At 40.4% G+C, this 16,948-nt stretch overlaps 3 protein-coding genes across 3 annotated transcripts; all 3 read left to right on the forward strand.

Moving 5' to 3' along the window:
* Positions 1–76: 76 nt before the first annotated feature.
* LOC141910554 (galactoside 2-alpha-L-fucosyltransferase SEC1-like) lies at positions 77–928 on the forward strand. Its single transcript, XM_074801247.1, has one exon. It carries the CDS (start codon positions 77–79, stop codon positions 926–928), a length of 852 nt encoding a protein of 283 aa, XP_074657348.1.
* A 2,901-nt stretch (positions 929–3,829) lies between these two features.
* Positions 3,830–4,678, forward strand: LOC141910555 (galactoside alpha-(1,2)-fucosyltransferase 2-like). The gene has a single exon (XM_074801248.1). It carries the CDS (start codon positions 3,830–3,832, stop codon positions 4,676–4,678), a length of 849 nt encoding a protein of 282 aa, XP_074657349.1.
* A 10,507-nt stretch (positions 4,679–15,185) lies between these two features.
* LOC141910556 (galactoside alpha-(1,2)-fucosyltransferase 1-like) lies at positions 15,186–16,193 on the forward strand. Its single transcript, XM_074801249.1, has one exon. It carries the CDS (start codon positions 15,186–15,188, stop codon positions 16,173–16,175), a length of 990 nt encoding a protein of 329 aa, XP_074657350.1. The 3' UTR covers positions 16,176–16,193.
* Positions 16,194–16,948: the final 755 nt, after the last annotated feature.

Raw genomic sequence — 16,948 nt, forward strand, 5'->3', positions numbered from 1 at the left:
TACAAACTATAAACCACAGCAAACGGAGAAGAAGATCGATTCGCTGCCCGTTAAGCCAAAAGGGATCAATACTAGTATGACGGTTATTACGCAGGCGCGATTGGGCAATAATATGTTTCAGTACGCCGCTCTTGTTGGGGTCGCGTTAGCTAGAGGTCACGTGCCTATCTACCTAAACGAGGGAAACGATTTGAGGAAAATATTCGACATAAGTGCTGCGAAATACCCGGATAGCGAACACGGTGTGCGTGTTACAAAAAATTCTAATCGCTACAACGAGAATTGTTGCCTTTTCGACCCAAAGTTAATGAAAACTGTCAAGATCGAAGGGAATTTTGTACTGAATGGTTTTTTCCAGAATTGGCGTTATTTCCATCCGCACGCGTCCGATCAGCTGCGGCGAGAGTTCACGTTCAGAAAGCAGGTCACAGACGCCGCCGAATCCTTCCTGGCGAAAACAACGACAAAATTTAGACAAAAACTCGCATCTACTAAAAACAATACGAAAGTGACGTATGTGGGCGTTCATGTGCGTCGTGGGGACATTACGAACAAATTTTATTATGATAAAGTCGGTATGAGGCAACCGACGATGGATTATTTCAAAAAAGCGATGGCAATTATGGAAAGTTTATACCATAACGTGTTTTACGTGATCTGTAGTGACGATTTGAAATGGTGCCGCGACAATTTCGGCTCGATGCCGAACACGGCGTTTTGTCCCGGCACGGATCGTCTGGTCGATCTGGCGATCTTATCGAAATCAAACCACTCGATTTTAACGATCGGATCGTTTGGATTCTGGGCCGCATTTTTAGCGAACGGTACAACGACTTATTTCGGCAGCGCCAGAGCACTCGGTACAGATGCCGATCGAATGTTCAGCTACGATCAATACTTTATGCCGGAATGGATCAAAATCCCGTAAAACGGTTAAAATCCCGAATCAGTGACTCAATCAAACGTAACGATGCCTATCGCATGAATAACCTCGCGGCAATACCTGTACTCTGTGGGTAAATAGCTGTTCGAGCCCGAACGAAATTCATTTCTGATTTACAAACGTATTTTTTCCCGCTAGTTAATTCGGACTCTCGTTGATCTGGGGCCAATTTGCGGTCGTCGTTTTGCCCGAGGTTTACTGTAGGGTTCACCTGGTTGGTTCGTCTAACGAATATCCGTCCCTTGGTGGGTTCATTGCTCCAGTTTTGAATGAAAATTGGTGTTTTGACGCGAAAAGGAGATTGTACGGAAATTATTCCCAGGAGAGGAATTAAGATCTTATAGACTACCGGTATTGAGAGGTTCGGTAACTGTATGTTCAGTTTAACCTGAGTAGACGAAACCGATTTCTAATCACGGAAATTGTACAGGTCTCATATCCGCTAGAAGGTATAGCAATTTTACCCCTTGCATTGCGTGTTTAATAGTACCGGTAGTGTATGTTATGTATGATAAAAATGAAGAATGTATGAATTATCATTAATCAAAATGAAACAATGAACGATGCTGCTAACATAGCTAACATAGTGACCTTCATCAGGTGTGTGCGCTTTCAATAATTTACTGCTCTTCAAAAAAATCGTCTTGCAAATTTGTGTATATCGGCGGGCTGACCACACGTCCGAGTATTCAACAGGAAGTCCGTCTCCGTCCAAGATATGTTAATGAAATGGCGTCTCATATATTTTCGTATTCTTTACAAACAATTTCCTATCCATGGAACCATCCATAATAATCATATCTGTCGACTTGATCGCTTAATTCAGTTCTAAGTGAAAGGTTTGCAGCGTTTTATATTTACATATGTTCACGTCCAAATAATTAAACTACGCATATGATACTACATGTGTATATAATGTATCTGAAATATATTTTCTTGGTCTATAGAAAAATACTTCGTTGTTTAATCGGCCTTCGTTCTAATATTCCATATATTGACATTATCGCCGCGTTCACTCGGGTGCCAAATTTGGCCCGACCAAAGACGTCGGATCAAGCCCGAGTAAGATTTTAGCACGAGTCAAATAACTGTATGTGAGTTGCAACTGGTTCCGGAAGTGGCTCACATCGCCTTGTTTTTGAGCATTGTTTAACCCTTTCAGATTCGTTCGATAACTAACATCCGTACGCAACAAAACATAAGAAAAACTGGAATAACGGACCCAAAGTTTATATCCTCGATCGATTTCTATTTGACATTTATTTCGCTGCCGATTATGATTAAACCCATATATATCCCTGGTTTTCAATAATCAATTTTTTTAAGGATTTCCCGAAACATGCATTAAAAATTATCGACCCCACTTTTGCGAGGGCTCGTACACGGTGGCCAAAAATTCGTTAGTGTACCGATTTCACATTCCCATCGGTGACGTGGATTTCACTTGCAACCGAAGAGCCCCATCAAGTAATTAGCTTCTGACTATATATTGCATGCCTGGCCCGTGTAGGTGAAAAAGCGTGAACTGCAGGTAAGAAAGGCATAAAATGTCATTTCATTCCAGTGTCGACGAACATTTCGGTGACGCTGTAGCAAGCTCCAGATCGCCGAAATAACATCGTTATATTCTCCGGGCCGAGAGAAAAATGCATTGTATTTTCATGCGAATCATAGGCCTATTCGGGAATTAATTCGGAGAATGAGGATCACTCAGAACTAATTGATCTTTGAAAATATGGAATTATTATGAAAATTGAATTAGAAATCATTCGTAGTGTCTCGCCGGGCAAGACACTTGCCGTGATCCTCATTGCCACTCTTCACCGGGCAGATGGGTCCACTTGGCCTGATTGGAGTCCCAAGCGCTAAGTGTGAAATCTCTCATCGCTACCATGAATGAGCAGCAGCCTTTTAAGCAGCTCTAAGTTTATCCACGATCAGCTTCGAAGGATGCAACAGCATTATGACAATGGTTGTGCCAGAGCAATCTGCCCTGGGCAGAGCGTTTCCATGTCTCAGTGTCTATGCCGCTGGCTTGAGTTGACGCTTGTGAGTGAGTCCTTGAAGCGTAGGTGTGGACGGCCAATATTACTACGGCGGCCAGCACGCAGTTGGCTGTTGTATAGTAGGGCCTTAGGTAACCTGCTATCATCCATCAGCGCTTAGTACAGGTAGTTAGTTGCTCAGATGTTACTTCTCCACAGGGATGCAATGTTAGAGTAATAGGCTGGGAGTATCTAGATGATACCAATTCAACGGAAAGCGCCATTTAACTTAGCAGCGAGGGGCACTTAAGAATTAAATTACTATCACTACTACTATCTAATAAGGCCAGTTGTCGGCTCAGCATGGTCGGGCGACGCCTGACTTGAGAACACTTTGATTGTGAAAGAATATATTGGGAATTATCATCAGTAAATGAAAATCGTCAATCAAAATAGTTAAATTCGAGAACCTTATTGCGTAATCGCGTTCAGGCGTAACGTAAATTTAAAGAATATTAACTACACCATTCTGGAATTGAAATGATTTTTTGCAAAACTCGAATTCGAGAATGAAATGATGTTCAGATATATTTATCGAAAACAAAATTGATTGTCTCTTTTTCCTATATTTCAGCACGCTGCTCTCAAACATCACCACCTCATTAAGATGCGTTGCTTTAGATATTTTTGGAGGCGGAAATCAGCTTCAATCGTTTTGTTTGCGATATCGCTTTTCGTAATTACCAATATCTACCTCGTTTTGGAAACAACAATCATAAACAATAAACCACTACGACGGCAAACGGAGGAAACACTACAAATCTCACCGAAATATATCCCCTCTTCTACTGCCATGAGTAGTGGTAAGCAAAAACCAACTAAGAAGAAAGTCCCTACTATAATGACGGTCAGTGCACAGGGGCGATTGGGCAATACTATGTTTCAGTACGCCGCTCTTGTTGGAGTAGCGTTAGCTAGAGGTCACGTGCCTATCTACCTAAACGAGGGAAACGATTTGAGGAAAATATTCAACATAAGTGCTGCGAAATACCCGGATAGCGAGCTCGGTGTGCGAGTTACAAAAACTGCCAATCGCTACAACGAGAATTGTTGCCTTTTCGACCCGAAGTTGATGAAAACTGTCAAGATCGCAGGGAATTTTGTGCTGAGCGGATATTTTCAGAATTGGCGTTATTTCCATCCACACGCGTCCGATCAGCTGCGGCGTGAGTTCACGTTCAGAAAGCAGGTCACAGACGCCGCCGAATCCTTCCTGGCGAAAACAACGACAAAATTTAGACAAAAACTCGCAACTACTAAAAACAGTACGGAAGTGACGTATGTGGGCGTTCATGTACGTCGTGGGGACATTACGAACGACCGCTATAGAAAATTAGGTATGCGGCAACCGACGATGGATTATTTCAAAAAAGCGATGGCAATTATGGAAAGTTTATACCATAACGTGTTTTACGTGATCTGTAGTGACGATTTGAAATGGTGCCGCGACAATTTCGGCTCGATGCCGAACACGGCGTTTTGTCCCGGCACTGATCGTCTGGTCGATCTGGCGATTTTATCGAAATCAAACCACTCGATTTTAACGATCGGATCGTTTGGATTCTGGGGCGCGTTTTTGGCAAACGGTACAACGACTTATTTCGGCAGCGCCAGAGCACTCCGTACAGATGCCGATCGAATGTTCAGCTACGATCAATACTTTATGCCGGAATGGATCAAAATCCCGTAAAACGGTTTAGAATCCGGAATCAGTGACTCAGTCAGACGTAACGATGCATTTCCAGCTGTTTTCCGTTCTGTGTTGATGTACTATCGCCATGTTTGTTTCACATCAATTTAGAAAAAATAACCCGAAACATACAACTCATAATCTAATACATACATTACAATGTCCATACCGTTTATATAGAAGGAAGGTCCCATTGGATTCGTTATCATCAACATTATTTTCTGATTGTTGACTCTTGGCGTTCGCTTAACGGGTGCTAATTTTCCCGGTCCTAGTTTTTCCCCGAGTAAGTGCAGGTTTTCTGTATAGAGTTGGTTCGTCTAACGAATATTCGTCCCATGTCGGGTTCCACATTCCAGTTAGGGTTTATGCGTGATGACGGGATTACCAAAAATATATTTCTTGAATGATTTTGCATTTATTCGTTTTCAAAATAAATGAAAGCGAATGATCTAACCGGGGGTCTGAAACGAACATCAAATCGCCCCATTGCTTGAAAGGCTGTAGTCGTAAGACGTGTCGTGCGTGTTACAGACTGTGGTCATCTATGTTAATTTCGAGCACCAGTTAACTCTATATAATTGGTCGACACCGGGCTCACGTTTTGATCGATACAGCGCTCCTGTGTAGAACTGCGGAATCAAGCGCAGTAATGACTGTTTTCCATGGAAACAACGTTTTTTTCAGTCATGCTAGATTTATGCACATCGTTTGACGTGCTTAGAGACTAGACAGCTCCGTGCGTGGATTGAATGCTCTCAGATAGTTCGGGCACCAATAAAGGTAGGCCCGTACGTTTTAGGCGCACGATAGGTGTCAAAACACAACCATGCTCGTCGCTCGCAAAACACTAGAATACGGACGTATTTCCAGAGCCAGATCAGTGCTTTTTACGGTGTTTTATCATTCGAGAAACCCTAACCAAATTCAACCAAATTCCACCGTTCAAAAACTTCATTCACTCTCTTCCACCACCCTGCCTTAAACCGATCATTCTTCAAAACGATAAAAACTTAATGGACTTAGGTTAAATGAAAATGAATTTCTTTTGTAAAAGGCTTTTCTTCAGCTACTAAATATATCCAGTTGTTATACATACACACAATGTATGTTCAAAAACTGTGTGATTGGTGTCAGAAACTTCTTAACGATTCCATGTTGCCTTTTCCAAAGATGTACTGAATTTTTGAAGATCATTAAGGGAGAGTCCAAAAATTACGTACCTCTAATTGGGGGAGGGGGGTTACTGAATATTGGTACAAAGTGGTACATGGGGGAGGGGGTCAGCAAAAAAGGTACGTGCTTTGAGGGAGGGGGGTATTATTCTATCTTGGTAAGTACTTTATGCACCCCAAACTCAAATGAAAATGGCCGATACTGGTGTGTTATCGGCTTTTACTGACTCAAGTGACATGTAGTATACTTCAACTGGGAATTCCCCATACCAGATACCCGTATCGATCTTACACGCACTTGTTGGAATCAGGTATTTATATTTTTAAATTTTTTGTTTTAATTTGTGTTCTTTGCATCAATATAATGGGGGGGGGGGTCATGGGTATCATGGTACGTACCTATGAGGGGGTCAGTGAATTTGGTACACAGGTGGTACAAGGGAGGGGGGGGGGGTCCAGAAAAACTGGAGATTTCGAGGTACGTAATTTCTGGACGCATCCTAAGCTGAGCTAACAAAATTGCGAAAACGCCATAACACATTAATTCAAAGCTTCGTATACGTTTTCGACGCTCTAGGCAACGCTAGGGTGTGGATAGAGGACACGCCCTAAAACTAAAATAGATTTTAGCGTTTGAAGCTGTATCCAGTGAGATGGGTTGGGAGGGGAAAAAGAAATACAGCACTACCACCAACCAGATACACACACAAGAGATAGAACTATCTAATTTTTTGTTAAGTCTGCAACACATTGGGTCAATGTTATAACTTGCAGAAAATTATACATGTACCTTTATTGGCAAATATTTCGAAATTGCAGAAAAATCGAATGCGAAAGGACATCACTTTAAGTAACAAGATTTCTATTCTTCGAGTTTAAGACAGTTTTTAATCGATATCTAACGGGATAATATGACATGTTCATAAAATAAGCTCAGCTAATAAAATTGTATCTTGAGACCGTCGTCGAAAGATTCAATGAAAGATGTGCTGCTACATACACTATTATCAACGCTTCTTTGTAGATTGGGGACACGCCCGACAAAATATGCAACATAGATTTTCTAGCGTATTGAAATGATGATGTATGCAAATAGAAAGCGAGTAAGCTCGCTGTACCCGTAGAGAAATATAAGCTACGGATTTCGTTGTTATCTTTTTTAAAAATTGCAACGTGGCTTAAGAAATTGATTACGTAGAATTATTTCTATTATGCAGTCATCTCAAAATGATATAGTTTTTGGTGAGTACATCGACATCATGAGAATGTATTAAAAAAGGCGTCGAAAGTTTACAATGTATATTCGTTTACCTTTTTGACGCAATTCAAAACTGTTACGATAATGTATTGATACATTGATACTAAGTATGCGTTACGTCTTAAGGGGCACTGTCTGAGTCGATGTGCACTACGTCGTCGATATTGGCGATTCAAAATTAACGATACCATTTGTGAATTTGGGCGTTCATTTTTTAATCAAATAATTATTCCATAAATCTCATTTTCCATCTGGTTCATCTCTTCTTGATGATGAATTTTGAGTGAATGGCCAATGAAAAACCGTGCATTGATAGATGCCTAGCGTCATCGGGGCTAGCTAGACCGGTTGCCGGTCTCTACCTTCAGTTAGACTATCCTGAATGCGAATGCAGGTGGCGCAGAATTGGACAGGCGACCAGCCTACGTGGCTAGCCTGTTTGGATTGGTCGGCGTTGGTAGGGTCTGAAACAGGGTCTCCTGCGGGGACCGGAGCCGGGACCGTGTTTCAGACCCTACCGTCGGCGTGCAATTCAATTCATTCGTCGATAAAATTCAAATTCAATAATATAGCTGCAAAGCAGCGATAACGGGTTTTTTGCACAGTCTTAGAATCCTGTTCAACGGTGGATTTCAACAAAGCATTTGATAAGGTTCAACATCAGCCATTACTAAAGAGTCTATTAGGAAACAGTATCAATGATAGGTCGTTAAAATGGCTCAGAAGTTATCTCTGAACGGAAACTTGTAACCGAAATCAACGGAACGCCTCATCTTGGAATGAGACGGTCTAACTAGTGGAGTCACGCAAGGTAGTATCCTAAGTCGTCTTCTGTTTAATGTCCTGACAAATGAAATACACAGTAATCCAAAATATATCAGACCGAGTAAATTTCCAAAACGACCTTAACACACTGTTCGACCAAAAAACTTAATGTTCCGACAAAACCACGGGGATAAATCCAAAATTATGAATTGTCGCGGGTGACAAAACCAAAATATTGAATTGTCACGGGCGACAAAACAAAAATAATGAATTGTCGCGGGCGATAAAACCAAAATAATGAATTGTCGCGGGCGATAAAACCAAAATAATGAATTGTCGCGGGCGATAAAACCACAATAATGAATTGTCGCGGGTGTTAAAACCAAAATATTGAATTGTCGCGGCGATAAAACCAATATAATGAATTGTCGCGGACGACAGAAACAAAATATTGAATTGTTGCGTGCGACAAAACCAGAATAATGAATTGTCGCGGGAGACAAAACCAAACTAGGGGTCCAGGGACACCATGCTCACTTGGGAAGTGGTTTCAAATGCTCAACAATCTAACAATTTCAATACATAACGCCCTCTAGTGACCATATACAAAAACCAATGACCTTGAAACCCACCACAATCATAGAACATGTGAGCAGCTATGATTTTGTAATTGATTGTGATAACAAAATACCAATATGCCTCGTTACCAATTTAATATGGAAATACTAAGTTATTCTACTATTCAACGCCCCTGGTGACCATATGCAAAACCCAATGACCTTAAAACTCACCATAATCAGTTAGTTGTCGAATAAACACTATAATCCGTGTAAACTGTAGATAAATGAAGAAATCCCACACTTCGAATTTGAAATTATACTATCAAATTAAACTATCGTTTCGGCTGTTGACTAACAGCCATCATCAGGTGGAATGATGATGATGATGATGATGGCTGTTAGTCAACAGCCGAAACGTTGTGGTTTCGTAATAATAAATTTGATAGTATAATTTCAAATTCGAAGTGTGGGATTTCTTCATTTATCTCACCACAATCGTAGTACATGTCATGAAATACAACTTTGCAATTGATCATAGTAACAAAATATGCCTAGGTACCAATCTAATAAGGAAATACTAAGCCATTCTACTATTCAACGCCCCCTGGTGACTATATGGAATAACTAATGTCCTTAAAAACTCACCACAATCATAGACGATGTCATGATCTACAACTTTGCAATGGATCATGGTAACAAACTATGCCTAGGTACCAATCTAATAAGGAAAAACTAAGCTTTTCTACTATTCAACGCCCCCTGGTGACTATATGGAATAACTAATGTCATTAAAAACTCACCACAATCATAGACGATGTCATGAACTACAACTTTGCAATTGATCATGGTAACAAAATATGCCTCGGTACAAATATAATATAGCAATACTAAGTTATTGTATTATTCAACGCCCCCTGATGGCCACATACTAAAACCAATGACCTTGAAGCGTCTTCAAAACTTCCCAAAAAAACTGGATTCCGTCTATGGACGGACGGACGGACGAAAAGTGAACACAATAGCCCGCTGGGACTAAAGTCCCAAGTGGACTGAAAAAGAATTGTCGCGGGCGACAAAACCAAACTAATGAATTGTCGTGGGTGATAAAACCAAAATATTGAATTGTCGCGGGCGACAAAACCAAACTAATGAATTGTCGCGGGCGATAAAACCAAAATAATGAATTGTCTCGAGCGACAAAACCAAAATAATGAATTGTCGCGGACGATAAAACCAAAATAATGAATTGCCTCGAGCGACATAACCGAAATAATGAATTGTCGCGGACGATAAAAACAAAATATTGAATTGTCGCGGGCGATAAAACCAAAATAATGAATTATCGCGGGCGATAAAACTAAAATATTGAATTGTCGCGGGCGATAAAACCAAAATAATGAATTGTTGCGGGCGACAAAACCAAAATATTGAATTGTTGCGGGCGACAAAACCAAAAAAAAAATTGTCGCGGGCAACAAAAACAAAGTATAAAACCAAAATAATGAATTGTCGCGGGCGTCAAAACCAAAAACAAGAATTGTCGCGGGCGACAAAACCAAAATAATGAATTGTCGCTGGAGATAATACCAAAGCAATGAATTGTCGAGGGCGATAAAACCAAAATATTGAATTGTCGCGGGCGACAAAACCAAACTAATGAATTGTCGCGGGCGACAAAACCAAAAAAAGAATTGTCGGGGCGACAAAACCAAAATAATGAATTGTCGCGGGCGACAAAACCAAAATGGTGAATTGTCCAGGCGACAAAACCAAAATGGTGAATTGTCGCGGGCGACAAAAGCAAAATAATGAATTGTCGCGGGCGACAAAAGCAAAATAATGAATTGTCGCAGGCGATAAAACCAAAATAATGAATTGTCTCGGGTGACAAAACCAAAATAATGAATTGTCGCGAGCGATAAAACCAAAATAATGAATTATCGCGGGCGCTAAAACCAAAATATTGAATTGTCGCGGGCGATAAAACCAAAATAATGAATTGTCGCGGGCGACAAAACCAAAATAATGAATTGTCGCGGGCGATAAAACCAAAATAATGAATTGTCGCGGGCGACAAAACCAAAATAATGAATTGTCGCTGGCGATAAAACCAAAATAATGAATTGTCGTGGGCGATAAAACCAAAATAATGAATTGTCGCTGGCGATAAAACCAAAATAATGAATTGTCGTGGGCGATAAAACCAAAATAATGAATTGTCGCGGGCGACAAAACCAAAATAATGAATTGTCGCGGGCGATAAAACCGTAATAATGAATTGTCGCGGGCGATAAAACCAAAATAATGAATTTTCTCAGGCGACAAAACCAAAATAATGAATTGTCGCGGGCGATAAAACCAAAATAATGAATTGTCTCGAGCGACAAAACCAAAATAATGAATTGTCTCGAGCGACAAAACCAAAATAATGAATTGTCGCGGGCGATAAAACCAAAATAATGAATTGTCGCGGGCGACAAAACCAAAATAATGAATTGTCGCAGGCGATAAAACCAAACTAATGAATTGTCGCGGGCGATAAAACTAAAATAATGAATTGTCTCGAGCGACAAAACCAAAATAATGAATTGTCGCGGACGATAAAACCAAAATAATGAATTGTCTCGAGCGACATAACCGAAATAATGAATTGTGGCGGACGATAAAAACAAAATATTGAATTGTCGCGGGCGATAAAACCAAAATAATGAATTATCGCAGGCGATAAAACTAAAATATTGAATTGTCGCGGGCGATAAAACCAAAATAATGAATTGTCGCGGGCGACAAAACCAAAATATTGAATTGTTGCGGGCGACAAAACCAAAAAGAAAATTGTCGCGGGCGACAAAAACAAAGTATAAAACCAAAATAATGAATTGTCGCGGGCGTCAAAACCAAAAACAAGAATTGTCGCGGGCGACAAAACCAAAATAATGAATTGTCGCTGGAGATAAAACCAAAGCAATGAATTGTCGAGGGCGATAAAACCAAAATATTGAATTGTCGCGGGCGACAAAACCAAACTAATGAATTGTCGCGGGCGACAAAACCAAAATGGTGAATTGTCCAGGCGACAAAACCAAAATGGTGTATTGTCGCGGGCGACAAAAGCAAAATAATGAATTGTCGCGGGCGATAAAACCAAAATAATGAATTTTCGCGGGCGATAAAACCAAAAAAAGAATTGTCGGGGCGACAAAACCAAAATAATGAATTGTCGCGGGCGACAAAACCAAAATGGTGAATTGTCCAGGCGACAAAACCAAAATGGTGAATTGTCGCGGGCGACAAAAGCAAAATAATGAATTGTCGCGGGCGACAAAAGCAAAATAATGAATTGTCGCAGGCGATAAAACCAAAATAATGAATTGTCTCGGGTGACAAAACCAAAATAATGAATTGTCGCGAGCGATAAAACCAAAATAATGAATTATCGCGGGCGCTAAAACCAAAATATTGAATTGTCGCGGGCGATAAAACCAAAATAATGAATTGTCGCGGGCGACAAAACCAAAATAATGAATTGTCGCGGGCGATAAAACCAAAATAATGAATTGTCGCGGGCGACAAAACCAAAATAATGAATTGTCGCTGGCGATAAAACCAAAATAATGAATTGTCGTGGGCGATAAAACCAAAATAATGAATTGTCGCTGGCGATAAAACCAAAATAATGAATTGTCGTGGGCGATAAAACCAAAATAATGAATTGTCGCGGGCGACAAAACCAAAATAATGAATTGTCGCGGGCGATAAAACCGTAATAATGAATTGTCGCGGGCGATAAAACCAAAATAATGAATTTTCTCAGGCGACAAAACCAAAATAATGAATTGTCGCGGGCGATAAAACCAAAATAATGAATTGTCTCGAGCGACAAAACCAAAATAATGAATTGTCTCGAGCGACAAAACCAAAATAATGAATTGTCGCGGGCGATAAAACCAAAATAATGAATTGTCGCGGGCGACAAAACCAAAATAATGAATTGTCGCAGGCGATAAAACCAAACTAATGAATTGTCGCGGGCGATAAAACTAAAATAATGAATTGTCTCGAGCGAAAAAACCAAAATAATGAATTGTCGCGGACGATAAAACCAAAATAATGAATTGTCTCGAGCGACATAACCGAAATAATGAATTGTGGCGGACGATAAAAACAAAATATTGAATTGTCGCGGGCGATAAAACCAAAATAATGAATTATCGCAGGCGATAAAACTAAAATATTGAATTGTCGCGGGCGATAAAACCAAAATAATGAATTGTCGCGGGCGACAAAACCAAAATATTGAATTGTTGCGGGCGACAAAACCAAAAAGAAAATTGTCGCGGGCGACAAAAACAAAGTATAAAACCAAAATAATGAATTGTCGCGGGCGTCAAAACCAAAAACAAGAATTGTCGCGGGCGACAAAACCAAAATAATGAATTGTCGCTGGAGATAAAACCAAAGCAATGAATTGTCGAGGGCGATAAAACCAAAATATTGAATTGTCGCGGGCGACAAAACCAAACTAATGAATTGTCGCGGGCGACAAAACCAAAATGGTGAATTGTCCAGGCGACAAAACCAAAATGGTGTATTGTCGCGGGCGACAAAAGCAAAATAATGAATTGTCGCGGGCGATAAAACCAAAATAATGAATTTTCGCGGGCGATAAAACTAAAATAATGAATTGTCTCGGGCGACAAAACCAAAATAATGAATTGTCGCGAGCGATAAAACCAAAATAATGAATTATCGCGGGCGATAAAACCAAAATATTGAATTGTCGCGGGCGATAAAACCAAAATAATGAATTGTCGCGGGCGACAAAACCAAAATATTGAATTGTCGCGGGCGACAAAACCAAACTAATGAATTGTCGCGGGCGACAAAACCAAACTAATGAATTGTCGGGCCGACAAAACCAAAATAATGAATTATCGCTGGCGATAAAACCAAAATAATGAATTGTCGCGGGCGATAAAACCAAAATAATGAATTGTCGCGGGCGACAAAACCAAAATGGTGAATTGGTGCGGGCGACAAAACCAAAATAATGAATTGTCGCGGGCGATAAAACCGTAATAATGAATTGTTGCGGGCGATAAAACCAAAATAATGAATTTTCTCAGGCGACAAAACCAAAATAATGAATTATCGCGGGCGATAAAACCAAAATATTGAATTGTCGCAGGCGATAAAACCAAAATATTGAATTGTCGCGGGCGACAAAACCAAAAAGGAAAATTGTCGCGGGCGACAAAAACAAAATATAAAACCAAAATAATGAATTGTCGCGGGCGACAAAACCAAAAAGAAGAATTGTCGCGGGCGACAAAACCAAAATAATGCATTGTCGCTGGCGATAAAACCAAAGTAATGAATTGTCGTGGGCGATAAAACCAAAATAATGAATTGTCGCGGGCGACAAAATCAAAATCATTGTTTTCTCGCGTTATTTTAGTTTTGTCGTTTTGTCGTAATGTCGCCCTCATTTGCATATTCGTGTTTTGTTATCTTATCAGCCACCATACTAAAGCTTTAAAGTCGCGTAAAACTCGATAAACACTTCATGCGACCCAGCGAACGATCTCCTTTCCCCCACAGCGAACGCTTACTCCGAATGTCAAGTGTGAGTCCAGCATACGGATACGAGTGTGTTTTATACTTGTATTTAGTAAATACCTTGTGGATTTGACAATGATCGGTATGTACTGTAGGAAATATAGAATATTGATGGTATTGATATGGAGGCCCGCGGCCGAATAAAGTAATATATTCTTTTATTTTGATACCTCGTCGACATAACAGCTTTTCTCCGCTATAATCTCTTCGGCCTACGACTCCCCGGTACACTTATGATTTATCTTAGTAAAAACACGGTAAATTTGGTAAAGAAAAATAGGTATTGCTAAATTAACTGCTTGACGCCCGCAGCCAAATCACTGGTAGTAATAAATTAATTTGTACTCGATTTGATTCTCAGAATGAGGAGAAACTCGCAGCTGATTCCCGGAACGACGATGTAGTGACACACGTCGATTTGTCGATGTTTACGGCTCGACAGTGCTTTTAAACTCCAAAGTAGTAAATTTCCTGTGTATTGGTATTATAATTTGATGAGGAAAATGTGTTATTGTTAAAATTAGTTTTTAAAAACCGCGACAGAATGTGCAATCTTTGGGTAATAAATTTGTTAATTTATGCTTGAATCGATAATCGATGTGACAAGAAACGTGCGGTAGATTTCGGAAAGACGACTTAGAAAAACATGTCGGCTCTTTGAATGGGGCTCAATTTTCGATGTTTACGGCCCGACAGTGCTTTTGTAACGTTGATTCTTCAAAATTCGCACGGAGTATTTGTAGATCGAACTGAGCTGAATGATATCAGACGGATTGTATCGGCAACAGCGGTAATGTAAAAAAGCCTATGTACTTTTGACAAAAAATGTGTGGAAAAAAATAATAATAATAATAATAATAATAATAATAATAATAATAAGAAACACGCGAATCTCAATAGGGTTTTCTGTGATGTAACAGAAAACCCTAATAATCTTATAAGGTCTTCGATGATTATTCATCGTCGATAATATGGAGATATTGCGTGTTATTTTGCTTCAAATTAGTTTTCTCGTTTGCACGTCGTATATTTCAGCAGGTTGTTCGAAACACCCCGATCACCGACACAGAAGGATGATGCGCTGGGTAACATATCCTCTGAGGAAGCGGCTTTCGTACGTACTGTTGGGAATGATATTATTCGTAATTGTCGGTGGCATCTTTCTACACGCGCCAATCACTAAACAATTACGCACACGGGCGAAACCTACGTCAGCGAAAAAGGTCGAAATCGTCTGCGTTACGTTGAAAAGCATCGTCGTTAATACCAGTATGACGGTAATCACGCGGGAAAGACTTGGCAATAATATGTTTCAGTACGCCGCTCTTGTTGGGGTCGCGTTAGCTAGAGGTCATGTGCCTATCAACCTAAACGAAGGAAACGATTTGAGGAAGATATTCAACATAAGTGCTGCGAAATACCCGGATAGCGAGCTCGGTGTGCGAGTTACAAACAATTCTAATCGCTACAACGAGAATTGTTGCCTTTTCGACCCGAAGTTGATGAAAACTGTCAAGATCGCAGGGAATTTTGTGCTGAGTGGATTTTTTCAGAATTGGCGTTATTTCCATCCACACGCGTCCAATCAGCTGCGGCGAGAATTCACGTTCAGAAAGCCGGTCGCAGACGCCGCCGAATCCTTCCTGGCGAATGCAACGACGAAATTAAGACAAAAACTCGCAACTACTAAAAACAATACGAAAGTGACGTATGTGGGCGTTCATGTACGTCGTGGGGACATTACGAGCGTCGGCTATAAAAAATTAGGTATGCGGCAACCGACGATGGATTATTTCAAAAAAGCGATGGCAATTATGGAAAGTTTATACGATAACGTGTTTTACGTGATCTGCAGTGACGATTTGAAATGGTGCCGCAAGAATTTCGGCTCGATGCCGAACAAGGCGTTTTGTCCCGGCACGGATCGTCTGGTCGATCTGGCGATCTTATCGAAATCAAACCACTCGATTTTAACGATCGGATCGTTTGGATTCTGGGCCGCATTTTTAGCGAACGGTACAACGACTTATTTCGGCAGCGCCAGAGCACTCGGTACAGATGCCGATCGAATGTTCAGCTACGATCAATACTTTATGCCGGAATGGATCAAAATCCCGTAAAACGGTCTAGAATCCCGAATCAGTTACTCAATCAAACGTATCGATGCCTAAGTAACCCCAAGGCAATAATTTTCGGACGCATTTTCTGCGAGCTAAATCTGTTTTTCGTTCTGCGTCAATGAATTTGTATCGCCGTGGGAATCAGGGTAATTGCAGCCATAAATCTATTTAGAAAAAAACCACAAAACATACAAATGCATGTATATATTAACGATCTAAACATACAACTCACCATTATCTAAAATAGACATTATGATGTCCATACTGTCCCATTGGATTCGTAATTATCAATGTTCATCCTGTTACGCGCAGTAAACCTCGCTTTACTCTGGCATGGCTGCTACTTTAGACTGACAAAAACAAAATATCTTTTTTTGTACTATGAAACGTAGTTTTCGATTGTTAACTCGCACTTTCGCTTTTGATACTGGGACCGGTTTTGCCAGTCTTGTTTTTTAGAGTAAGTCGAGGTTTACTAAGTGTTTACCCACGGGGCCGTCCATAACAGACATCCACGCTGTAGGGGGAGGGGGTTTAGATTTTTTTTTACTTTTGTGGACAAGGGGGGAGGGGTTCCTCTGATATGGATGTCTATCTTGAAAGGGACACCGTTCACTAGTTAGGGAAATCTTTAATGGATCAAAGTCTAGGTAAAATCACCTGTGACTAGTTACCAGAACTTTACAAGTTATGATAATAATACAAGGTTATGGGAATAAATGTGTGAAACTTAAGGTCCGCTGTCCGTCGGGCAAGGGGGGTGGGTGGTCAAG

Source organism: Tubulanus polymorphus, chromosome 9 (assembly GCF_964204645.1).
Source record: "Tubulanus polymorphus chromosome 9, tnTubPoly1.2, whole genome shotgun sequence".
NCBI lineage: Eukaryota > Metazoa > Nemertea > Palaeonemertea > Tubulaniformes > Tubulanidae > Tubulanus > Tubulanus polymorphus.

Bases quoted from the DNA above. Each gene is read 5' to 3' on its own strand.
- LOC141910555 (XM_074801248.1), top strand. From the start codon at position 3,830: ATGACGGTCAGTGCACAGGGGCGATTGGGCAATACTATGTTTCAGTAC.
- LOC141910554 (XM_074801247.1), top strand. From the start codon at position 77: ATGACGGTTATTACGCAGGCGCGATTGGGCAATAATATGTTTCAGTAC.
- LOC141910556 (XM_074801249.1), top strand. From the start codon at position 15,186: ATGATATTATTCGTAATTGTCGGTGGCATCTTTCTACACGCGCCAATC.